Below are 26,695 nucleotides of genomic sequence, written 5' to 3' on the forward strand. Positions count from 1 at the left end.
GGTCAGAAGAGAAAGTTATACCTCTGCCCTTCGGTGAAACTAATAGCTTATCAAATGGCACCTGCAGCTAAACTCCAAAATGTTATCAAAGCGGAACACTTCCAAATGGTGCACTGAAAACAACCAAATCCACACAGTACACACTGATATTTAATGCAACCAAAGATCCCATAAAATATGCCAGGAAAATGAAATGAGGCATTGTATGGGAAGTTATACTGGAGCAGAAATAATGCTCTTCCACCCATGGCTTTTCCTTTTGATAAACTCCGAACAAACAGATCTCAAATATTTACAGACTAGGGATAAAAACTGCATCCCACCACATATTTTCAAAAGTAGGAGTTAGAAAAATGTTTGTTTCCTACCTTGTTAACTTTGTCCCAATCTGCTGCCTAAGTTCAAGCCTCTCTTCATCAGTCTGCATGGGGAGGATGTTCTTTTCCTCCAGCTCTCGCTTGGAAGGCCTGTTGCTTAGTTTGATTGCTAAGGAGTCCTGCCTGCAGATCTTCCTTGCCAGGGAGCCTGTGGAAGAGAGAAGAGGCTCTGCCAAAGGAAGTTTCATCATTTCATTACAGCATACAGCAGGCAAAGAAGCACCAGCCATCTTCTGGTAGTGGGCTCTCATTTACTCTAGTATGGACTGTGGGAAAAGGGGCGTCAAGTAACTTCAGGTGCCCTGTTAACCTCAATTCATACCATAATAAAGAAAAGCTGAATTTGGCAGGTATACAAGAAAAAGAAATTAAAATAATGTTCCATAGAGGGGAGTGGAGAAGGGCTTGGTTCAGAATTGCTAGGAGTATCTGTAGCCTTCTCTAGAACAGTGTTTCTGAACCATGTAATGAAATGAATAATTCAACCTCAGAATCCAGGCAGGCAGCAGAGCTACAGCATGTGGAAAAAGAGAGGTGTCTCTCTCTTTCAGTGTAACACCAAGGCATCCAAGCTAGCACTAGAAGAAATTAGAAGTCAGTCAGAATCAGCACAGATCTAAATGTACGTTAACTGACACTGCTTCTCAGGCAGTAACAGTGGCAAAGACACTGTGAAAATCGGTGGCCATTCACGGCTCAAGCTTGATTTCCTAGGTAGTATGAGCAGGAAAGACACACAAGCAGATATACACAAATCCGCGAGAGGTTTTGGGCTTTGGCAGGAGACTGCAAGACAGTGCAGTTCTTCTCTGTTTCTTAATTTAAGAGCAAAGACTGCTTAATTTCACTTCCAGGATAAGGGAGGACTCTGAGGAGACGAAATATGTCTGGTTTAGAATCTTCTTTGTGTGTATTTTAAAAAGGGTGTTGTCTGATTGTTCCGAATACTGCTCCCAGTTTTCAGAAGAAATCCAGGGGCCTGAAACTTCACTCAACCTGCAGGACAACAAGCAGCTGTCATAGGCAAAGAACTGTATCCTGTTTTCACGGGAGAGTCCTGTGATGCTACACCAAGGTAGGAGATAGGTTTTTCTCAGAAAGGTCAGGAAGGGGCCACAAGTCCCTCTTCAGACTGAAACTGCAATATGTCTATCAGTTACTCAGTTCTGATCTGAGCCCAATTCTCTGATTGTGGCCCTTTCAAAGTATGTACAAACTTACAATTCTGACATTATTTAATATGTACTAATTGCAAAAGCTATGATTCTCTATTAGTGGTAATTATTTCATCCTCCTGAAGTAACTCTACTGAGCTGATCTTGATTTAAGCCAAAGGCAGGGCTTCTGTACACCACTGACACTCAGGAGAGTGATTCCAAGTCAATTAGGAACTGAATTAATATAAGTCATTTGGATTCTGTCTGAGAGCTACCCAGCAGGGATTCATGTAGATTAAGGAAATCACTATAAATTCATACTACTTGCTATTTTGGATTAATTTACCAAGTATCACCATGTAGTTGAGCCCTGAGAGATGCAAAAGGCACTGTCAAGAAAGAAAATTCACAGGCCTTGTGTTTCTCTTGTATATTGAGAGTTCAAACTAAAACTTAAATAAATCAGAAAGGAAAAATGGAATGAGTCTTACTTGTAAATAATGAGTTATCCTCCTCTTCATCTTCTTCCTCTTCCTGTCTTCCTGGGTAGAGGCAGGAAGAATCTTCATAGTCAGTTTCATGAGGCACATTTTCTTTATTGTCATCGCATTCGATCACAACAGTTGGCACTTGTCTCATGTCTGGAAGGCCCGTAGGTCCTGTTTTTGTAACACTGTCACCTGTGTGTAAACCAGAGCTGTTGGGAAAGAAAAGCAAATAAATAAGAAAACAGCTCCATGAAAGACTGAGTTGCTTCTCTCACTGTATGTAGGAAAGCAGTGGTCTTTCATTCCTTTCTGAGAAGAAACGACAAGAGAAAGATCTTCATGACCATCAAGACATCTAATGGATTTAAACTGAGTACACATTAGAATTAAGGTACAACACTTGCTAGGGAGAGGTATGACAGCACACAGGCATAAATACTGGCAACTGGGACTGAGAACTAAAGATCCATGGTAAATACAGTCTTGGGGCTTAGTGAGAATTGCACCAGCTATTCAGAGTGATAAGCATGTCTTCAGTTTGGTGTCTGTGTGACCTCTCCACTGGCGTGCAGGCAGTAGGGAGAAAATGTCTCATGTGATTGCAAAAGGTGGAGTAAGAGAGTGGGAGGAGGGAAAGATATGAATTGTAGAGGAGGAATGTAGAAAGGCAGAGGGAAACTACTCCTTGGGCAAGTAGATGTTGATTGACTTAAAGGGACGGCAAGGGCACACTCTGAAGTACAGGGGACTAACCATGTGAAACTGGGCCTGAAGAAAAGAGGCTCTGAGAGCTGGTGAAAATAATAAGGAAGAAAGATAAACCTGGCAGATTTGTTTGCTAACAGCACAGTTATATGCTGTGTGTTGTGGTGGCTGCAGTGACAATATCCATTCTCCTGCCCTGGCTCCTCACTCCAGACGGTGCTGGAGAGCAATCTGGATTGGAGCTAGCATCATATTTCTTTCGTCACATAGAGTGTGATTGATCGTTTCCTGCAGGTTAAGAGCTGTGGTAGGTACTGCTATTATCTAGCTCTGTGTCGATTTCAAAGCCTTTACAAATGAACATATCAATACAAGCAGGGAAACAGGAACACGAGGAAGCAAAGACCAAAGTCAAACAGTAAAAGGAAAAGTCAGGAACAGAGTCAGGTTTCCTAACCCATTTTTTATCCAATAGCTCATGTTCCTTTTCCAATGTGAAATGAGAACGAAAGACTGGCAGGCAAAAATCATGGCTGCTCAGGTTTATTTGTGAGTCAGCAGAAACTACTTCAAAGAAATAATTTTGTTAATTGCAACATTTACTACTGCAAACCAACCAACAAGATGCATACCTTTACTGGATGCCTTGAAGAGAGAAACTCTCTTCTCTTAGTGACAGTCCATGTTTTGTACCACAAAGCAAGAGAGATTCATGAAGAACTGGCTAGTGAAATTTTGTATTAGACTTCAATGAGTTTAACCCAAAAAATTTTAACCCAGGAATAGTTTCAAAATTCATTAGCTGAATTCTCCTAATGAAACATAAATGCACTACTAAAAACTTTCAGCCAGTGTTTAATTTATTGATATGCTTTAAGAGTTCTATGAGCTTAAATTTTTAAATCTGTTTTCTCTATAGCCTATTTTTTGTGTAACTCTTTTTAAGAGGAAAGGTAGGAAATTCAAAAGCCTGGAATTAAACTTCCAAGAGAAACTAAAATGCTGTGAAATTCTGTTAACATTGCTAAAACAACAAACTCCAAAATATTGGGAAAAAAACCCCAAACAACAAATTTCCACTGGTGGACACAACCACTGGATCATTCGGTTAATTTTAAAACAACACATACACAGAGTAAATAAATACAAGTTCACTAAGTCCCTCCTGGGAGTACAAGTGAAAAGAGCAAAAAGTAGTTCAGCATCCAGGACCATTTGGTGCTTCCCTGTCCTGTGAAGGATGTATGTAGGTTACAGATGCATCCTTACAGGTGCGCACATAGGGTAGCAGATATCAAGGTGGTTCATCAGATTAGATTACCAAGCTGGTATAAGACGGCAACAAGAATTTACTAATTACCATAGACGAGTTTTATTTGAACTAGTGATCTAGAAATAGGCAGCTTCTCATCTCATTGTAATTTTTCTGAATCATTCACTTTCTTGATAATACTACTTTCTATTTTAAGCCCCTCATTTTGCTTCGATGTTTTGTGTTCTTCTTGATTAAAATCAGCCTTTTCCACGGCTTTTTGACTAAGTCAGCTGCCTAAGCAAAGCACTTATGAAATACATGCAGTACTGCAGTATTCTTAAGAAAGTCAAATCAAAGTCACTGGATATGCCCATTGTGTATAAATTCCTCTGGGTCATTAGCAAAAACCCCACATGGTCAGGTGGTCTACACCACAAATTTTTTTAACATTATTCACCAAAAACCACAGTATTGCTTCAAACTGTCCATTTTAAATTAATCTTTTGCAACAAAATTAGAGGACAAAGCTACAGCTAAGCAAGTACTTGTTTTAAGAAGATAAATGTATCAACAGATTTCACAATCTCAACAATTCATAGCTGACTAGTACAAGCACTTGCAATTACTGTTGCATCATCTTTATGTGACCAATACAGCAAGAGTTACACCACTATGGCTTACAGTGATTCTAGTGAGAAAATATTTTAATGAAAAGTAAGAATTTAAGCATATGAGTGACTCACGGTACAGACAAAATCAAAAAGTGAAATCCCTCCTGTAAAACCCAGCAGGAAAATAATGCATGCTTTTCATCTGTCATCCCAGGCTCTTTGACTTCAGAATAGAGTTGCATTTTTATCAGCATGTTTTCAGATCCACAGTGCATCTTCTGAACTTATCAGTTAAAAACCAAAAAGAGCTGAAAAAACTTCAAACCATTGTATATATATTTCTACAATATGGGCATATGTGTGAGAGACAGAGAAGGCAGAGCTATAAATATTAAGTGTTTCTATCCTTAGGCAATGATAAAGTTTAGACAAAAAGCAATTCTGTTGACAAGTTTTATGGAAGATAAATGTTTTCTGATTCAAATATGGTTTATAAGATTTACAAGACACTGGCAGGAATGTCTAATGCATTTAATTTCATAAATCTACAGTCTGAAGCAGTGCTGGGTGTCCCAGAGGAACCGGTCTCACACACTATCTTTTTGGACACAGCGATTTTTCACTGCTCTGCCACAGATGCCATTCTCACAAGGAGTGAGATATTGCCACTTAACAGCTCTTTGTACATATGTTGAACAAACGGAAGCCTTATTCAGCTGCTAGTGTATAAGAGCCCACAGAGGAATTGAAAGTATTTGTCGCCTTACCAGACAGATTGAGAACTACATAGGCAAGACAGAAAAAAAGACTATTTCGGATCCAGAAGCTAGCTCCCTAAGTCAAAATTAAAGATACATTCCAGGGGCACAAGAAGGTTTCTAAAGCTTCTTTTGCTGCTGTTTGTGATGCAGGGCTTTTTGGGTATGGTCTTTCTTCTCAAATTCATCTCAATTGGGAGGATGAAACCTGAAGATTTTGGTGTCAGAGTTTACCAGATTTTCACCAACTCTTAAGATGCATTCTGAAATGGTAAAAAATGATGCCTGAATCTAGGGTTTTACTTATGCTTGGCACATATGCTTTGGGATGACGGGGAAAGTTGTTTGCAGTAGGGCACAAACTGGCAACAGAGGTTGCAGAAAAAGGTTTACATGGAAATTATACTCTTCTCTGTTTTAACTTAATCTATCATAAAGCTGGTAATTTATCAGGGAAATAGAGGCAAACCACCAGCACAAATGACGTGTCATAATAGCCATACTTATAACAAGGGACAGATTGCACTTCTGAGAATAGGTTATGAATAGGTGCTATGAGTAACAGAAAATGTTTTAAATCAATGCATAAAGTGTGTAAATGAACTTAATGCTCTATAATGTCTGTAATAAAACTGAATAAAAAAATTCCAGTAATTAACTGCCATTTTAAGTCATCAGAACAACTGGGCCTTGAATTGACATTACATGCTTTTAATGTACCTTAAGACATTAACATTAATATGTGCTAGATCTAGGATATAGGTGAGGCAGTAACATACAACCACTCCTGCAGAGGGGAAAATAGAGGCAGAGAAGCTCAGTAGCTTTCTCAAGGTCAAAGACACCAGAATAACTTGTGTCTTCTAAGCCGGTACAGAGTGACAGCTTATTTTTCTATGGCAAGCTTCTAATACCAACTGGCAAAGTGCTAGTATCTTCAGATGTTGTTAGACCATCCGAATTCCAGTGACCTCATCTGTGAAAGCAAAAATCCAGATTGCTAGAGAAAGGGCATGTCTTTCATTCTTCGTTCCTATTCACATCCACAGTTTTGGCAGAGAGAAGAGTTGTGAAGTCTTTACTGAAGTAAGTTGTGAGGTCTTTATTTTTGCCCAGTAAAGAAATCTTTACTGGGCAAAATGCAGAATTGATACTAACTGGCTATGGATTCAGTGAACATCAATGTAGTTTAACAGACCCGAGGAGCTTCACTGCATGAGGACCAAAGAAACTAGACAAAGGGAAGGAAAAAAAATCCTGAAGGAATACACAGAAAAACTTTAGAGCAGAAATCTGAGCTGCACTTGCCTACATGGTCCTCCCCTATTAAAAAACAAAATACTGTTCTAAATAATCCCCCAAATTAACAGATTTGGCAGCATTATTACTGCAGCATTATGGCAACTATTCTATGAAGTTGCAAGGTTCTTTTGGGATAAAGACTGATATCAGCAAAAATAAATGCTGCCAATGAACTTAGCGTTCCTCAGAAGGTGCCTCAGAGACTTGTCAGGCTCTTTCATCTCATCAAGATTATTGACCCAACAGCAGTGACCCAGTACATTGTTATCTTGGAAGGAACAGTAAAGCTCAGGATGCCACTGCATATCCTATGCAACAGATGTGAGCGCACTACCAAATTTTAAATAGCAGAAAGCAAATCTAGGATCTTTGCATTTTTAACAGGCCCTTAAGACTTCTGGGCAGAAATGGCTGGCTGAAGTGGCTGAATGACAAATACTGCAGTATGATTTCCGCTGGGTTTAATCTAGATTTTACAAAACTAAGGGAGAAGAACTACTGTGCAAAATACTAGAAAACAGATGCCTTTGGTGCAAATAATCCTCTCAAAAGTTAAACACGTGTATATGATAAATCTGCAGAAATCTTCAAGATGAGTCAGCAAATTTACTAAGATCATAATGTGGCTTGAAAAGGCAATTTAAGAATTTAACAGCAAGTGTCAGCTCCATAGACCTGTATATACTCTGAAATCCTTTCACCTCTAAATACTATGAAAATAACAGTTGCTGTTGCAGAGGAAACAGTCATCACCTATTTTCTCTCTTGTGAATGCAAATGTTATTGATTTGTTTTGTCAAGGAGAATAACTGAAGCAGTTTATTTTATTTCATGAAATAACAGTTAATCAACACAAAAAGGCTATAAAAATCAACTGTCTGCAATATCATGAACTAGGATTTATTTCACTTTAAATGTGAAATATCAGTGCTACAGCCTTTTCTTATTTTCTTCTTCAAAGGGAAGAAATTGCTTCATATTGGGAAACAAATCCTTGCTAATTCATTTTTTAACAAGCATCATAGCTTCAGCTTCAAATTAGTAGCTAAAACCAAACAACATTACTTCCTTTAAATCAATCAAATGTATTTGCAGACATAAACATGATGGATGCCTAGAAATTGGAGCATTCATTGCTATGGGGCAACAGATGTCACAGTGAAGTCATACTCTGAGAGATGTCACTGGGCACTGGGCACGTGAGCTAGACAGTGAGACATCCAACCTATGCTGGGGATAGCAAAGGCAGTGCAGCCCAAAAAGAACCTTTGAGAGACACCAGCTACCCTCTGTGCTTGATGCACCAAGCTTTGGAGCAATGCAGGCGTACCTGACCAGCCCTGCTGGCAATGTAAGTGGGTAATCACTGACATACAGGGGAATGCGGATGCTCTTTCCAGTCCTACAACTACAGCCATTTTATTGATAGAACTAGGAATCTCCCTCATAGCCCTAGCAGTTTTTCCCAGCACAGAATTCCCCCCACTATGCAGAAACATTAGCTCCCCTGATGTAACCACAAAGGTCTCACTATCCTGGTACTAAAATAAACTGGCAGTGTGGGACAGCTCTGCTCCCCTGACTGCTTTTCATGCAGTGAGGAGAATCTGCCATCTCTAATCACATTAGTTTCAACTATGCAATATAATGAAGTTAACATTATCACAAGGAGGTACTGGGGCAAATCATTAGTCATTTTGCCTACCAGACCAAATACTTCAGCTTTCTGTCTAACAGAAGGTTGATCTGATACTCCTAGAATGAGCTGGCTACAAAGCCGCCCTTGGTACTAAATAGAATATGTAAATTTTTGGACTACATTCCTTATTCTGGGACTTTCTCAATTCCTCTCTACAAGACAAAACAGATTTTCCAAAGCTTGCTGATCTTGCAGTCTACGAGAACAGCTTGCATTTATACCAAATGCTTCACTTAGGCTATTTGGAGCAGCATTCAGAGATACTCATAGGTGACAGTAACAAAAAACAGTCCCGAAGTGGGTAAGGCTGATCAAATGCACTATCTTCCTCCAGATGTAAATGGCTAAGAAGGTAGGTCCTGTGGAATGGGTTAAACACTTATTTTAAGATCAAGCATATAATTTAAATTAATTGAAATAATTACAATACTGTATTAAAACCCCTCTGAGTGACTTGTAGAAGGTCCTCATAGGTTGGTTCAAGCTAATTGGTAATACTAATCAGATGCTCCGGTTGAGTGGCACATTTGTTTTTTATCACTCTTCTGAATCTTCCATTTCTTTTCCTTGATTTAGCAATCCTCCACATAAACGGAGCTCTGAAGTTATGCACTCTGCAGTATATCCTGCAAGCCAGTCATGTCTTGTTAAAATATATTCCACTGACTGCATTACTTACCTTCTCGAACAGGACAACAGGGTTCAGGAAATTTTGTCTTTTTCTCCTTTCTGCCACAAACTTGTCAAACAAGCCTAGAAATATTCTTTCCCTGTCTTTGTTTCTCCAGCAATGACTCTGACCTGAAGTTTTTAGAGCCCAGAAGAGAGGCCTCATTCAAGTACTATCAACATAACTCAAGTGGTGATATTGATACTGAGTTTAGCAGGAAAAACTGTACATCAATATGCAATTTAAAAAGTTGATCCATTACCTTTCTAGCCTTTGCATGGTCATGGCTAGTGTTTTGTTCAGTTCCTCTATCATCCGGCACCCTGAAGGGTGAATGGGCAACGTGCTGGATCCAGAAGGCAGATGCTGGCTGTGGCTGCCGTACTGGAGCTGGTGCTGGTGAGCTGCTAACTGGGATGGCAGGACAGTGTGATGGTGCTGAGTCAAAGGCTGCTGGGAGCTCTTCTGTGTGGAATAGGATGAGAGAGAGAGGTCTGGGCCCCCTAAAGGCATGCAAATCATGACTTTCTTTGGAGGTAGTGGAGGTGACAGTTTAACTGGCATACAAGGCAGTTTCACAGGAGCGCCAGGATCTAAAACAGAAGAAAGAGAGGCCCTGGTGTTAATTTTCATGTCAGTAAGATGGAGATCAGAGTATCTGCCTGGGCGAGCAGGTATTGAGGTTGCTAGTCAACTCTGCATAGTGTGTGCTCAGTATGGTCTTCAGAAACAATACTGTTGTTTTGCAGCCCTTCTGAGTCTCACAAGAAACATCCCAGGGCTGTGCATGTCCCTTAATAAACACATTAAGCAATGCTTAACAAGGCTCGTGGCACACTTTGATGCTTTAAAGCCCTAATCCTCCAAAACAGCCATGTGAGGTAAGTGCAATTTCTCCCACGCAACAGGCATGGAAGAAGGGGGAGAGCAATTCCATATCTGAAGTTACGGGATGACTCACCGCCATCAGTTCTGGAGCAAAAGCTCAGGAATTCCTGATGTTTCTCAGCCACTGCAGTGTAATTACTACAAGTCACATTACTTACAGCTTTGCAATGTGCAAAACATCTCGTGCTAAAAATTACATTACAGGCACGAGAGAAAAGCAATAGTGTTGAATATTAAACAGGAGTGGTTTGGAAAACAAACAGTACAGGAGGAGAAGATGATAAAGGGCAGAAGATTGTTAGATTAATGCACTCTTTTACAGAAAACTTGGCAGGCACTTTTCTCTGAACTCATGCACTGAATTTTAACTTTTTTAACTCTAGGCAAGTTCACTGAATCACATAGTTGTCCTGCCAGGCAAAGACTTTGCTGACTTCCATGAGAAATCAATGAGAGGTCCACAAGCAAACCTCTCTGCCAAGACTCAACTGCACAATGGAGATTTTTGGAGATACACTGTGAAATATTTTCAGAAGGGAGAAAAAATAATGGGAGGGGTTGCAGTTACCAAGACGAGTGTGGGAAATGGTCACAATGCACACTAAGCTGCAACTCACAGTTGTGAGTTTGTGTTTAGGAAGGCCAGGCCATTTCCAGCCTGGATTACTGCAGACACTTGGGTCTGCAATGCAGCTCTGTGGGCAAGGATTGCATGATCTTTGGCCTCTTGTTACTTCAGACCACTCTTCTTGCTATAACATGGTAACTGAAGGGCCAGCATTTTCTTTTGACCGAAGGAAACTTGGGAGTAAGATGCTGCTCTCCAGGGTTATAGAAAATGGAATCCAAGTCTTTTGGCTTTCAATGTAATATTGTATTCACTTGACGTGTTGTCTCTTGAAGGCAAAAATTCTTCTGATGTGTCCACCAAGACAAAAATCAAACTCATGGGATTGCAGAAGCACAGGGCAGTGCCCTCTCCTCTAAAGCAGGCTGCCTTCTGTACAGTAGGAAAAGAAAAGACTTTCAGGATTTTCCATTCAAGCACAGGAAGATCTCTGAGTTGCCAAGTTTTTCTTACAAACATGTTATCTGTGTATCCTTGTATCCTGCGTAAAAGAATGCACATCTTCAGTAAAAGGTAAGTAACAGAATGAGTAAAGAGTAAATTGCATACAGCCCTGAGAATAAGGCTTCTATGGGATTTGTAGTAGCAAAGTGTTTTTATACATTTGTGCTCCAGGCAATTTCACTTCCAGAGTTGGTCATGAAATACAAAGACTACACTAAGATCAGCACTTCCATTTTGCAAAGTGCAGGTCTGGCTGTTGGCTTTAGACCCTTTTCTGCTGCATCTCAATTAAAATCTTCATCTGACAGTGCCTGTGACCAGACACTGCAGCACTCTGTGTATGATGCAGGGGAGTCATCCTTAATGGTGATTTCAAAGAGATCCCAACTGCAGGCATCTCTTGCTTCTGATAGAACAACTGGAAGTATCAACTGGGTTTGCTGCCTTCTATGATCCTGAAGATTAGAGCAATATTGTATGTTAGGAGTGAGTATAACATTCCAAATTAGCTTAACTATCCTGAGTAATCACATACTCCATCATGAATCAGATATAAATACTCTGTTTTCCACTCTTCACAACAAAGGTACAGACCTTCAGTTTCCACTTAAATTCCAAGAAATCTTTCACATCAACATATTTTCAGCAGCATTGGTGCTGAGTGACTCCACTGGACACCTGCCAAAAATCTCATCCGTTATTTTTAATGTAAGGCTTTACTGAGACTGACTGTGTCTCACCCAGGTTCTTGAGCCTGTCTGAATATGATCCTAATACCTAAATAGAACCTTGAAAAGGAACCAGAGGCATTAAATCTACTTGTGTGCCCTTCACCTGCACGAGAATTCTACTTGCCCGTTAAAGGAGAATGACTGCAATGTGAGGAGAGTTCGACCCATTTGCTTGGAAACGTAACAATATATCTTCACCGACACCAGTAACCAAGACCTTGTCCTGCCAGTTTTACTGGGTGGTCAGATCAGTGAATGTGCTGAACAAATGAGGCCCTGCTCAAATCCATGGGCTCCAGGCACACTGTTGGAAATTGCACTACCATCATCTGAAGTAAAGGAGGGAACAACATTGCCCTGTACGGAAGAGTGAGATGACTGCGCTTTACAGTTCTTTCCTCTGTTTACTTTAATTTCACAATGTATGTGATTTATGAACCTGGGGTGGAAACAAGTTGTTGTCTTCAGCATGGAATATCCATCAGACATGGACATCTGTAAATGAATGAGAAGCTGGGCAGAGGAAATATGAACAAGGAATCTGTGATAAGTATCTTCTCAGTGGAACATTACGAGACTCTTAAATCATTGCACGAAGCACTCATGTGACAGAAAAAAAGCAAACTGTGTGAAGCCAGGTGTGCAAGGCTGATTAATCTCTTTTGCTGAGGTTCTTCATGCTCAAGAGAATAATGAGCAATTTTGTAAGATGTTGGTTCCCAGCAAGATTGTGACCACTCTGCACTGTGCATGGTTAAGTAATAACTGTGCCAGAACTGATGAAAGAGATGTTACACATCAACCTTTCCACTGCTGATGACAATAAATTACTTACAATATAGTTGTGGATGCCACAATATTTGCTGCACATCAGACCTTTGACAAGCAGGTCAGCTCACCAAAATCCTCAAATTATGTCCCAGCACAACTACTGGAGAAAGAGGACATACCTGGGAATCCTGGGCTTGTGGCAGAGCTGGCTATGTTTTGCTATCCTGCCAGTGGCAGAAGTGCTCTTTCTGGACTCCTTGTGATGCCAAACAGGAGCCACCAGCTACTAGGAAGGACAAAAATAACTGCTACAGCTGAACCCAGGACATACCCTTACAGCAAGGAGGCCAGCAGCCTCCTGGGTTGTATGAATAGAAGCATAGCTAGGAGACTGAAGAATTATTCCCCTTTTATTCAGCACTCCTTCGACTGTATCCAGATCACTGTTGTGTCAAGCTTAGGAAAGACACCAAAACACCAGAACGAGTTGAACAGAAAGCCACTACAATGGTTGAGCACCTGAGCTATAAGGAAAAGCTGAGGGACTGGGGTTTGTTCAGCTTGGAGAAAAGATAGCTTATGGAGGCAAAACCTTACATCAGTCCTCCAGTACCTTTGAGGAGGTTACCAATAAGGTGGAGCCAGGCTTCACAGTAGCCTATGGTGGGAGGAGGAGAGACAGTGGGCAAACGCTGAAACAAAGGAGGTTTACGACTGGATTATAAGGAAAATATTTCTCCCCACGAGAAGAGTCAAACAGCTGAACAGATTTGCCCAGGCAGGTTGTGTAGCTGGCATCCTTTGAGGTTTTCAAGACCCATCTGGACAAAGCCCTGAGCAACCTGGTTTGATCTCATAGCTGGCACTACTTTGAGCAGGAAGACAGACACTTGCTGAGGTTCCTTCCCACCTGTATGACCTCATACACTGATCTTTACTGTACTACATACAACTACAAGTTATATACACAACTTATGATAAAGTTAATGAGTTACTGCTTAAATTGCAACCAAATAGTTAATTTTGTGAAGTAGTGTGCCAAAAAAAAAAAAAGGCAAACCCCAGCGTGGCCTGTTGAGGGAGCTCCATAGTAGAAATGAGGTGATGTGCCTGATACTTGTTGGTAGCATTTGGACAAATGCTTTTACATTTTCAGGTCTTCTCTCTGAGTATCACTTGTGCCTGAACAGCTGGAGTCTCTTTAGTCTCTTTTCTTATTTCAATGAATTTTTGAACAGATTCATAATGACAAGTTAAAAATTGTTCTCAAAGATTTGCCATGTATCTCCTGCTGACTACAGCAAGATCCGCAGCCATGTCTTCAGGGAAGATTTGAAAGAAATTCTTTGCTGTTCTTGTGCACCACATATGCATCCAAGGTTCAAGTTGAATTTGGAGAACACAAGCAAAAGATGCTTAGCCTAAAGGTTGAAAAGTACAGCTCTGCATGAATTCTTGTGCAGAGCCTTGAAGAGGGTTTCAAAGACAAGATTTCTTGATGCCTGCATGTGCTAGGTACTCTCCTCCAGGCAGCAGCATGCAGAGGAAATACAGAGAGAGCAACTGCATCTGGGCCCAACTTCCCATGAGAACCTCGGGGCGCTGGTGAAGTACAGCTGCTTTTGCTCTGCTGCTTCTATCTCAAGCACATAGTGAAAAGAGAATTGTCCTTTGCCCCCACATGAATGTAACCTGTCTTCATGAATATAGCCTGCCAGAGTAGGCAGCAGTAGGTAATGTCACAGAGGAGGAAACCTGTGGAAAATGTCTTGGGCTTAACTACAGAGGAGCCTTCTGAGACACATTTGACTGCTGTGTTATGAATACTGCAGAGAATATTTATTGGATAAATTATAGTTATAAATATTTTTATAGTGCTGTAACTAGCAACCAGCTGTGTTGTGTCAATGCAGCAGGATAACAGGCATCCATGTTCTCAAATCTCATCCTTGGCTTGTTTGCATTAGCTGAAGTAACTTTTGGGGACTTGTAACGTTTCCTACCATGTTAAATGCTAGCCTCTAGTTATGAATTAGTTCTTAATCTACAGAGACTAACTAGAAAGCATAGTCTCAGAACTAAAAATGTGCTATGCCTCTCCTCAAGATCTTGAATGAAGAAAGCAAAAGAATGCGAAATATTTTTCAATGCTTAGACACAACAGCCGAGTGGCCAGATATGACCAAAGCTACACCCTACTGTACTATTAGGCTAAATTTGGGCTCAAATACACGCAGGTGTTGCTGAGATCCCATCTTAGTGGCATATATTTTGTTCTCCGAAGTTTTACAGGACTTTATGGGTTGCTGGAAATTCAGTTGTTTGAATGGAGAATATCTAATTAATTTCAGAAAACATTATCTGTGCTGGTGAGGAGTAACAGCTTAATGAATCAAGATCAAAAGGAACTTTACACCACCAGGGTGTGTTGTCTACCAGATCAGACATGACCAGTTTTCTGGTCACTTTTGGACATTAGAGGCTTTATGATAATCTGGGGACCACCCCAGCAGTCCAATTAAATTTGGTCTCAGGTGATTTATTTCAGTTTCTCCTACATTTTCAATAAAAGGGGCTTTCAAGCGTTGTCTTAAATGCCTGGGTTCTGCATGTGGATATTGGAGAATGAAAGTGATGAAAGAAATTCTGTTCATGAACATTGTCTAATAATCTAAAAACCAGTAGAAGGCTCACCAGGAACCGAATGGCCAAAGGGCAGTGAAACAATGCATCAAAACAGTTAAGGATCATGTTTTTCTCTCAGTGTTGCCTGTCTTCCAGAGCTGTGTGGGCACTTCCACACTCAGCGCTGGGATAGGGACGTTCTCTGTGGAGGCAGCATTATCAAGAGCATGGGAGATAGCGTGAGGCAAAGCATGGAGCATCTTCTGCAGCAGAAGTGGCACCACTCCTAATGGCTGCTCTGTAGTCTGCTCTTGGCTCTGTCTCATCTCAACAGTACCTCAGCCTTGAGAAGAAGCATGCCAAGGTTGTGTGACTTATATTTGCTAGAAGCAATCTCTCTTCCCATCACCTTTAAGAGGGATTTTTTTTTAATTTTCATTCTCCCCAAAATTAAATGTGCTCTTACACGTTTATTTTAGGCCTGCTCTTTTACGTGCACTTCTTATCAAGGGAAAAGCCAATCTTTGTCTTGGCACAGACAGACAGATGTTTGAGATGGTTCACAAATGCTTTCTGAGGTAAAGAATGTTTCTTTTTCATATCTAAAACCTGTATTAAGTTCTTTGCCAAACCCTGCAAATCGGTCTTCATGCCTTTATTGAAGAACTTCGGGATAAGTTCACAGTAAGAGGATGGTCAGGCTGACAGGAAGCCTTTCATTCCTCAAGTTTTATTTTTAAATATTTCTCCTTTTTTTTTTTTTTTTTTTTTTCCTGCTTACCACACCTGTAGTGTGGTCAGCATATTTTATGAGATACGTTTAAAACACATCCCAACTAAATATACATATCTACACATACGTATGTACATAATTTCAGACAAAAGTTGAGGTGCTTCTGCATTCTCAGATGTGAACCTGAATTCCCAAGATCTCATCTCCCCTCACAGTCTTCTTGAGCAGAGCTACCAGACCATTAAACCACTGTCACTCTCTATTAGCCATGCCCAGCATGTCTTAATTTGTCCTTCAACCTCTTCACAAAATCTTCAGTAGAAAAATGGGCATGCAAAAAGAACAGAAAAGCCTTCACCTTAGATGTGAGAATTTAGATTTTACTTGTTTTCTCACACACAAGCTGAAGATGTCTCTGGAGTAATTAGTAAAAGAATAGCATTAATTCTGCTTCTCGCTGACTGAGGGTGCTTCATTAGGATTGATTGCTCATTTCCAAAGATAATACAAGGCTAAAATAATTACCAGTGGAGAATACAAGGCACTGAACAACACAGATATCCTTTTAGACCACCAAAGTAAATGGACCCTTAAGAAGAAGTTTAATAATTTATTTATAAGGTATATATAAACAAGGCTTTCAGTTCCACCAGGAACTGTCAATTAAATTAGGGCCTTATTTAAATCTCTGTTCTTTTTCCCTGAGGGTTCTGTAAATGCACATATAAGAATCTGTCTATATGCACATGCAAGAATTTATTTAGGACTGGAGGAGAAACCACTAAAGGCCACCAAAATGTAAGAAATCACAGTCCTGTTTCACTTTCATTGGAAAATCACCACCATCAAGCAACTGACTTATGTGGATAGCTTGAACCTGATTCTACTTCATACAAAATTTCCAGCTGAAAAAAAACCCATACCAGAATCCCTTATCCTTTGATTCTTCTGCTCTGTCTTACAAAAGAAAGGCTTATGAATGAAGGACATTTAGTACCTGAGTTTTTTCTTATGCTATTCCTTTTTCATTATTTCTTCCATGTTGGCCTCATTTTTGAGCAGCTTCTTGTAATTGGGACAGAGTGTTATGGAAGATCAAAGGAAGCTAGTTTTGTCCTCACCTGAAGCCATTGATACTGCTGCCTGGCTCTGCAGACTGCAGAACTGCCCATTCAGCTTTTAGTATAAGACAAATGTTAACCGTTATGTGCAGATTTTGGAAGGCGAGAAAGTAGAGAGCTTTCACATAAAACGAACAAAACTATACAGAACAAAAATGTGTGGTCATCCAAACAGAAACATAAAGAGACTACGTAGAGATATGAGAGAAAACTGGAACATGCTCTTTCCTAATGAGGTCTTTAATGATATATCTTAACCTGAATCAAATAGGTTATTAACTGAAAAAACCAAAAAAATCTAGACTGTATTAAACTGGGTTGAGCATTTCTCACATCAGCTGTCAAAAGATCAGGGCAGCATTAACACAAGAAGACTGGCCCAGTGAGAAGACCAGCAGCTGCTCCAGTAGAGAGATGCGCCACACCTCATCTTGAACTCAGGATTTTGAGGTGCTACCTCCTGGGTGGCAGCTACAATTATGAACAAACTGTTCAAAAGATGCAGGCATGCATTTAAGGAGCTTTTTTTTGGTTGTGTAGATGCATCCATCCTTTGCTTCAGTGGTCTAAATGAGACTGGAGAGAGGAGACCCACCAATTCTTCTTCCATATGTACTTAGAGCTTTGAATCCCAAAGAGCCTGGGCACTTGTGAAAACATCTGGAACATGAAAAATGAGCTTGTATTGTCTATTGTTGCTAGCTGCCATGCAGTGAGAGAAAGACTGCAGCATACACTGCAAGACTCCAGGATCCTTGTCTTTGGGAACTGAAACTGCCCATTATCATCACTGGTGGGAAGGGAGTAGTCAGAGCAGGGGTGGAAATAGGGAGCAGTTAGGTAGGCAGTGTGAGCAGGGAGCAAAATGGCAAGAAGCCATGGGACAGAATAGCCTGTGTAAGGATCAGGAGCCAACTGAAAGACAAATATATGGAAAGATACAGGATGTGTGCAGGAGGACCCGCCCAGATGGCAGCTAAGGGGAGAAGAGCAAAACGAGAAAGGGAGAAAGCAAAACTCTCCCTTGCCCCTCAACTCTCACCCCTTTTCTCATTAAAGGCATTTAAAGATATCATAGCATTTTCCTGATATTTCCTTTCCCCTCAAAGCACATCCTGGAATTTCTGTGTTCATGGTAAGTCTTGATGAATAGGAGTGAGAAGGGTTAGGAAATGCAGCACAGGTCTTAGGTAAATTACAGCTGAAAGGGGAAGAGCCCTGAAGCAACCTTGATGAAATTATAGTCTGAAGATGCTTTGTGGTCCCTGCCCTAGGTAGAACATAGATACATTACCAGTACACACAACAACGTGCAAACAGCATTACAGGAGGAGGAAGGACATAGAGAACCTTGTTGTAAGGACTGTTTTTTTCCTATGAGGGAAACAGGGGTGCTGAGGGTCCAGGAACACCTACTTACCAGTTAAGTGGCTGGCAATCCTGGCAATAGGTTTAGGAGGCAGGGCAGGGGGCTGTTTGAGGAGGGACAACTGTTTCACTGGGGTGTCCTCATGGTCTCCAGGGAAAGCAGCAGATTTTTTGGGGGGAAGTAGCAGGACTGGCTTAGCTGTAGGATCTTGGGACAGAAGGACGCTGGATTCATTGGATGTGGGGCTCTCTTCAGACACTGGAGGACACAACCACATCATAGACGCAACAACGTTACAAGCAAAGCAGCCGCAGATACAGCCATTGTAAGACAAGAAAAGCAGTGCAGCAAGGCAGGTTAAGAAAGACTAATAGATTTCACTCAAACATGTAACACAGAAAGGAGAAGAAAAAGAAAGAAAAAGAGAAACACACATCTACACAACAGTCAAATTTCCCATTACCTCTGGGACATATTCGCACATCTTGAACACAAATCAAGAGCCTTAAAATGTCACATCTCCGATGGTCGGCCACCACAGCTTGCTCAGGACCACTTATGTTAACAGGAGGTCTCTAAACTTATGCTATAAATGTAAAAGCATCTCATGGGGCCTACTGCATTTCGTATCTGTGCAAGGTCACGGCTGAACATTTCTACCAGTCACTTTTCCTCACTCAACCTTTGTCCACAACTCTCAGCATTAAGTGATGCAGAAAGAGGAACTAACCTAGATATATAGCATTGCTGTATCTCTGCACAGGCTGGAGAAGACATGAAGACAGCCTCACCTAGGGTAGGGCTGTAGCTACTGAAGGATGCATGCTGTGAACATCACCAACACCCCACAGCAGCTAAAGGGCATGATGTTTCACCCTAGGGTTTAAAAATGCTGTCAGCTCTCTGCTCTAGAACTCACTGGCACAGGTAAGACATAGCTGGAGAGTTAGAAATCTATTCTCAGATGTTCAGGTACTGAAAGTGCAGGGACTGTGCCTTACAACGAAGTTACTGTGTAGAAGTAGAGGTTACTTCCATACCAAGTCAGTCAAAATTTCTCATGAAGCATCCAGTGACAACCTGCATGTTGTCAGCTCTTTCTCCACAGAAGACCTTTTGTCTTCAGCAAGGATTTCTCAGGGCTGGACGCCAAATGTTAGAAGTCAAAAGCTTGTTATAAACAGCTTACAGTATCTACATCATAATGTCCACAAGATGTTACCTGTCCCATCCACGATCTCTGTGGTTGGGAGCACCTCGTATGAACAGGGTTCCCCCGGTGCTGGACCTGATTCCAGTTCTGCTAGGGCTGGCAGGGATACCTGGCTGGAGCTCAGAACTTGCCCGGAGCCCAAAGGCTGCCCATTCTCCAAGGCTCCTTCTTCATCTGGTATGGAAAGTTCCCCATCTGTTCATAGTTGGAGGAAAACAAAATGACAATGTAAGGCACATAAACAAGATAAGCAGAAATAATTAAAAATTAAAAGTGCTATCTCCATTAGCTTGCTTGTTATTGAGGAACCTGAACTGAGATCTTATATGCATTCATATATTGGGTTTGCATTACAAGGTTTTGGTAGTGGGAGGGATACAAGGCTGGCTTCTGTGAGAAGCTGCCAGAAGCTTCACCTATGTCCAACAGAGCTAATGCCAGATGGCTGCAAGACAGACCTGCTGCTGGTCAAGCCTGAGCCCATCAGTAACAGTGGTAGCGTCTCAGGGATAAGGTAGTTAAGAAGGGGAAAAGTTACTATGCAGCAGCAATTGCCACTGCAGAGAGGAGTGAGAATATGTGAGAGAAACAGCTCTGCAGACACCAAGGTGAGTGATGAAGGAAGAGGACAAGGTGGTACAGGTGCTGGAGCAGAGATCCCACTTCAGCCCATGGTGAAGACTGTCCCCCTGCAGCCATGAAGGTCCACAGTGGAGCAGATATCCACCTACAGCCCATGGAGGACTGCATGCTGGAGCAGGGGAAGAGCGTGAAGAATGTTTCCTGAGGAGGAAGGAGTGGCAGAGACAATTTGTGATGAACTGACAGCAACACCCATTCCCTGTCCCTGCACTGCTGGGAGGGAGAAGGTGGAGAATTTGGGAGTAAAGTTAAGCCTGGTAAGAAGGGAAGGGTGGGAGGAAGGTGTTTTTAAGCTTTAGTTTTTATTACTCATTATCCTACTCTGATTTGATCAGTAATAAATTCAATTGATTTCTTCCCCCAACTGGAGTCTGTTTTGCCCATGATGGTAATTGGTGAGTGATCTCTCCCTCTCCTTATCTCAACCCATGGGCCTTTTCTTATTTTCTCTCCCCCTGTCCACTTGAGGAGAGAGTGACAGAGCAGCTTCAGTGGGTACCTGGTCTCCAGCCCACCACAACAGAGAAGACATAGGGATAAGAATCAAAACAATATGATTCGTAGCTGTGCAGAGCTGTGTGGAGATGTGTATCTGTTCTGTCCACAAGTTTCACAGAAGTCAGACAGCATTCTACTTGCTTTAAGGAGTTATTAAGATCTGGGAAATTTCTGCCAAGTATCTGTGTTGATCCTTTTGATCATGTTGATCCTTTGCTTACCCTAGGATGGACATTATGAACCATGGTCTAAACTAGATAGCTCCTGACCACCCTCCACACATGGAGCCATGCAGCCCCATCCAGGGCCGCAAAATTTGTTTTACCCCTGACTCTGTTGAAGCTGGGAAGTCAGGAATGAGAATGGGCTGGAACTGAAGCTATGGAATTTTCTTAAAGAATACTAACATACACAGCATATAATTCATAATAATTTTATAAAACCAACAAGAATTATTCTCTTCCCTTACACCAATTTTTATGCTATAAGGGACACAATAAAATCACATAAGTATGTTCCTATTTGAGCCACAAATATAAACATTACAGCTCCCAGCATCAAGATTTTAAGTGAGGGAGAGAATAATTTTTACAGCTGCGTTGTATAAGGTCTTGATACTGGGATATAGCAGATTTCATTTAGAAGGCCTGTTTTTAAAGTTATTAATAGCATCTCATTTATCTGAGTAAATTTTCTGTAACAGCAGCAGGTAGTTTCTTTCCTATCCAACACCACTTCACATTAGGAATAATAAAGAACACAAGTGAGGAATCAGATCATTCTCTATGGTGTCAACCCGCGTGATTTTTATCTCAGAACTTGTCATGCACAGCACCCTGGTACCTGGAGGCAATGACTACATGGATATCTCAATTACAGTTTTATAAAGGAAAGAGCTCAGCCCCTACGGTTATGAGCTGAAGCCTGAAAATATAACTGGAAAGTGACCTGTAAGGCTAACAACCAGTAGGCAAAAATGGGGCCAAATTTTTCTATGCATTTAAATTTTTTTTTTTTTTTTAAGTCAAACTCAGGATTTCAGGACCTGGTTCTTGATTTTTGGGCTCCTCTGATTAGCCATATGACTGCTCAATGTACCGAGCAGAGATATATACCATTCAAACAAGTGCACACTATCCCCTCACAGGGCTAAGATGTGAGAAACAATACTGAAAAGAGTAAAATAGCTGAAGTCTCGTTTAGGTGTTATGACACAATAAATCTGAAAGTACATTAGCTGATAAGTATTCAGAATTATGTTTCTGCCTTTTAAAGCTTCTCCACAGTGAGTGAAGGTGTTCTCTTGCTTATTTTGGAATTATTAGAAATACCAAGGTCTTGACTTTGCTTTTGTTGGAGGCTTTTTGAAGACCTAGAGAGCTATTACGGTACACAGTCACATCATACTAGACTGAAGCTTGACCCATGGCTTTCAAAGCAATCAACTGAGCTGGCTACAAGGTAGCAACATTAATCAGAACTGATGGTTTTGGCCAATTGTTTGCAGCACAGCCTCCTTCTAACTGCTGTGGTCATTCAATACAAGTCCGTTTATTTCCCTAGGCAGCAAAAATCAAACAACAGTTCAGCCAGTATTTAAGCTGAGGATTTTTTGACTTAGCTGTCTGGGTGGAAATGCTATGCATTCTGTGCTTGCTCTGTCTCCCTTTTATAAACACACACCTTCACACGTTTGGGATAGGGGCTGCTTTTGTCTCAGTTACTTGGTTTCATGAAAGAGCGTAACTGTTTCTCATGCAGAACAACTGCTTCCTGAATAGAAGGCAGGGACTGCATCTAGCAATATTCATTAATTCAGTGCAGGACTAAATGTGACCGTAACTGTGAGCAGGCAAAAAGTATGCATGATAAAACCACTAGCATTTAGTTTCTGGAGGGATGTCTACACATTTTTAATGAAGTGGGATGCCTATCATAACACACTGAGCACCTTAAAAATCTTACTGTCTTAAGAGCCCTTCGCGCTTCTCAAGGCATGATTTAAGAAGACAGCATTCAAATGATGGTTTACAGTTGCGAAAAAGCAAAATGTGAGATAAAATTTTGGCTTTTACTTTTTGTCATGATAACAAGCATGACAGTTCTCTGTACTGACAGCATGACCTCTTTTAATCTTACCTCTGAATACCTCTAAACTTCATTTAGATTCTAAAACTTGTCCTCAGATTTGAATGAAATCACCAGACATAATCATCAGAAAGAATCATCACTGAAATATACACCCTAAGTCAGATCTTGCTTAAAAACAGCTACATGGGAGGCTATGCAAGTACAGAAAGCAGATCAAAGATGCAGATAAAATAATTTGTAGAGTGAAGAATATCATAGTGTGAATAAATCCTGGATCAGAAACATGCTTGACAACCAGATATAAAAGGCAAATTACTTATTATTTTTGAAGTACTAAAAGCTATTCTGGTTAGCTGACTTGAAAATTAGAAGAATCCTGGTACTGCAATTATGACATGGATGAATCAATTAGTCTTCAGGAACCAGCTGTGAGTTTAAAGTTAATTTTGCACAGTGATAACCTATGTAATCTTCTCACACTTGCAAAATCCTTTGCTGTGTTTCCACAGAGACTGCTGTTACTTAATGCAGAATGACTTCCCCTAATGCATGAGTTTTGGTAATGCTGGCTGAGTGTGAATCTGGACAGCACCAGAGAGAGTAGCTTGACCTCTGCAGCACCGGGAGTACATGAAGGCTGCTCTTCTGTTACGCAGGAGGCTCTGCATATCTGAAGTCACTGAAGAAACAGGACCTCAGAGGAAACTCTGATGCAGAGGAGTCGTTGATTCACCTTCACATGTGAAAACAACAGCATGGGGAGAAGGCCCAGAAATGCACAGATGATATGTTCAAAACATGTGGCTCCAAGCATGGTTTGTACTCCTGAACTCACTTGCCATTTCCACTTTTGCGTACTTCTTAAAAACAGCCTGGTGTGAAGCAGCCTGCAGTGCATTATGCTGACTGACACGGACCAGTCCTTTTGTTGTTGTTTATGTCAGAGCTCCGCTTATCCTCTCGATGTGTCTTTTCACTCACAATACCTTGGAGTAGGGAACTTCTTGCATATCTGAAAAGTGCCATGCTCACGCGCTCCTTTCACAGACAAATGGCTATTGGAGGCAAAATGATGAGGAGGGGAGAGTTCAAAATCCACTTCGGGTTGTCTCCTTCAGAACTTGACTACTCTCAAGTAAGACTGTCCAGGCAAGCGAAACTACTTCTTGATAGGAAGGGCTAGGAAGGGCAGAGAAAAAATCATGTTCTTCTCTGCTGTGGCCCCTATGGGCTAGGGAATGGAAAACTGAGTATTCGTGCCTGTGGTCCACACCTGTCCAGGGGGCTGTCTCTTAGCCTCGGTGGCTACCTTAGCATGGTGGCTAGGATCAGTCTCTAAGCAGACCCTGATTTTGTGGATTCCTATGGAGTTTTAGACAGGTTGACACTGAGATGTTCTCCTTGCTTCTGAAAGAGTCCAAAACCTTTCAACACATGATTTCATTGCTGCACAACTGGCTCTTCAGTGGCTGCCATGCCTCCCTCCTTGCTGCATTACCAAAGCCACTTCTTCAAACTTATAATCACATACTGACACAAAACTTGCCTTAGCACGTAAGTGCAACATGTCCAAATCCTGTTAGGATTTAGGTAACCTGAAATTTAGGTCTATCATTTTAATTAGATAGGGAGTATAAAAATACAAAAGTGTAAAAGATGAAGACTGCCCATGTTTCCTTGAAGAACCATTGTACCATCATCTCTAAAACAAGCAATTGGTACACTCTCAGGCCATCTCATCTACATTCAGACATAAAGAGGTATCAAAATACTACAAGCAGATTTAATTTTTGACAGGCACCACACGACAGTTAGCAGTTCTAAGGACAGATGCTTCTGGGATGGTTACACCTTCATGTGAAAATCAAAGCTGTTTTTCTATGTGTAGGAGCAATGGTATAGCAAAAATGTGAGTTCTTCTAAATTCTGTGGTATGTTCCATGTTGCAGGTGGAAGCTGTTTTTAACCTTTCAGCACTGCCTGCCCACAAGCTATTAGAACAGCAGGTGCCTCAACAGACATTTCAACTTACTGTTTTTTCCGAAAGTACACAGTAGTTGAAAAAATTACAACCTTTGCCTACATTTTCAGAAGACTGAAGTCACGGAACCCTGGAAATGGAAGACAACAGAAACTGATTTGGTCATGAGTCTTGCCCTTGCCAAGAAAAGAGCTCTGCAGTTCAGTTTGGAGTGGTTTCACTCGACTTGAGCTAAAGCATGGGGGTCACTGAAGTGATAAAAGCATTTCCTGTTTTCCAAATATAGCAGCTGGACTGCAGTGACTCTCCTATGTGCGAACACTATGACTTGCTGTGCTCTGCTAACTTTCGCCTGCTGGATGACACAAAGTCCTCTGAAAAGCCAGCAAATCCTGAAGCAAACAGGTCAGACTGTCATTTTAAATAGCAGAGAAGCAAACTAGCTCATTCTGGTTTTCTTCAACATAGAAGATACGGCAAAACCAATACAAAGCACACTGCAAGCTCCACAATTTTTGCTCTTGGGTCAGTCTATCCATACTAAGTTTCCTTCTATCTGTATGGATTTTTTGAAGAAAGAAAAATTCAACATCACTAACAGGTTAATTCTGCCTGCGTCTTCCACCTCTTAGGGAGATAAAGAGATTTAATATTATGGCTACACCTAATGTCTGTGTAAGTTGCCCCTTGGCATGCAAGGTGCTACTATCATCAAATAAAGCCTTCTTCTATGAAATGTTAAAGTCTGCTATGTTTTCTTGAAGGATTAGAGATTACCTAACAAGAATTACGAGGAAAATGTTACTTTCATTTAAGGTTCACAGTGAGATAGAATATCCTTTATTAGAATTACTCTCAGACTATTACACCATTGAAGGAAATACTGCTTTTGCTCTACACATCTTACTCATATCTTTTTATGATCAAAGCTACTCAATCACTGCTACTATTCTTGTGTATTACCACTTTCTTCTCTGCCCTACCTCTTTCTTTCAAGGAGGGGTACCAATTCTTAGCTTCTCGTGTTTGCAACCAGCAGGAAATAATGTAGGATACTGAATAAGAAGTCCAGCTGTTTTGCATTGTAATTTCCCTTTTAGTGGCACCTGACATTAAAAAAGTCTAATGTCTCTGCTTTTTGCCTTGGAAATAGGAAGAAACAGCATGTGTTTCACTCCAGCTTTTTCTGATATTAAAAGATGAAAAATGACCATAAAGAGGAATTAATTTCTTTTTTTCAGACGAGGACCCCCAGACAGCTTAGCATCTGCTTCACAAGATGACATAGATTACAAACTACAGCATTATTTGATGAATGGAGAAAGCTGTAGAGCTTCAGTAGTGAAGCAGGCAAAATTTCCCTGAGTTTCAACATGGAAGGCAGGGTAAGGCTGCACAGGAAAGATTTTTCCTGGGGATGCCTTTAGGTGTACGAAAGCAGCTATTGTGTGGGATGTGAGGCAGGGATAAAGGAGGTCACACCCTGGACAAAGGTGTGATGAATGAAGGCTGGCTTCTGAGCTGGTCATGGCACAGAACAGGGTGCCCCTTGCCGGGGCTGGAACACAGTGTGACAGCCTGGACCATGGCTCAATGGCCATGGGGATGCCTGCCTTATGGTTGCGTATCCAGTCTATATGATACTCCAGAACATTGACAATCCAAAGCAGTGAGAAGGGCAAATCATTTGCCAGGAGTTGTCTCTACTGTGAAGTTGCCTCTAGGATGACTTCCAAGACAGCAGGTCATAGTGAGAGTACAGACAATGTTAGATCTAAACGATTAGAAGCATCTAAAATATATAATGGGTAAAAACCGTAAAATGTAATGACAAGCAGCACATTTCTTTGGTTTTGCAATGGTTTGTGTTTTTTTTCACTCAAAAAAGATAAATGGTCCAGGTTAGTAAATTTTTAAATTCTCAATATGCTAGACTAA

The 26,695-nt window shown here is 41.0% G+C and overlaps 1 protein-coding gene across 2 annotated transcripts in view; it reads right to left on the reverse strand.

The window, feature by feature from the left end:
* PHACTR1 (phosphatase and actin regulator 1) overlaps positions 1–26,695 on the reverse strand; it is a gene marked incomplete at its 3' end in the record, with an annotated part of 311,992 nt that overhangs the window by 42,687 nt on the left and 242,610 nt on the right. Inside the window, exons 5-9 of one of the 2 annotated variants that reach the window (XM_080639594.1) lie at positions 19,555–19,740; positions 18,384–18,590; positions 9,285–9,615; positions 2,026–2,279; positions 365–525 (exon numbers count right to left, since the gene is read on the reverse strand). In XM_080639594.1, coding sequence (XP_080495720.1) covers positions 365–525; positions 2,026–2,279; positions 9,285–9,615; positions 18,384–18,590; positions 19,555–19,740 — 1,139 coding nt within the window. Of the gene's footprint in view, positions 1–364; positions 526–2,025; positions 2,280–9,284; positions 9,616–18,383; positions 18,591–19,554; positions 19,741–26,695 lie in introns of those variants that run through there. The other variant, XM_080639593.1, reaches the window with a different exon arrangement.

The sequence above is a fragment of the Psittacula echo genome, assembly GCF_963264785.1.
Source record: "Psittacula echo genome assembly, chromosome: 2".
NCBI classification, from domain to species: domain Eukaryota; kingdom Metazoa; phylum Chordata; class Aves; order Psittaciformes; family Psittacidae; genus Psittacula; species Psittacula echo.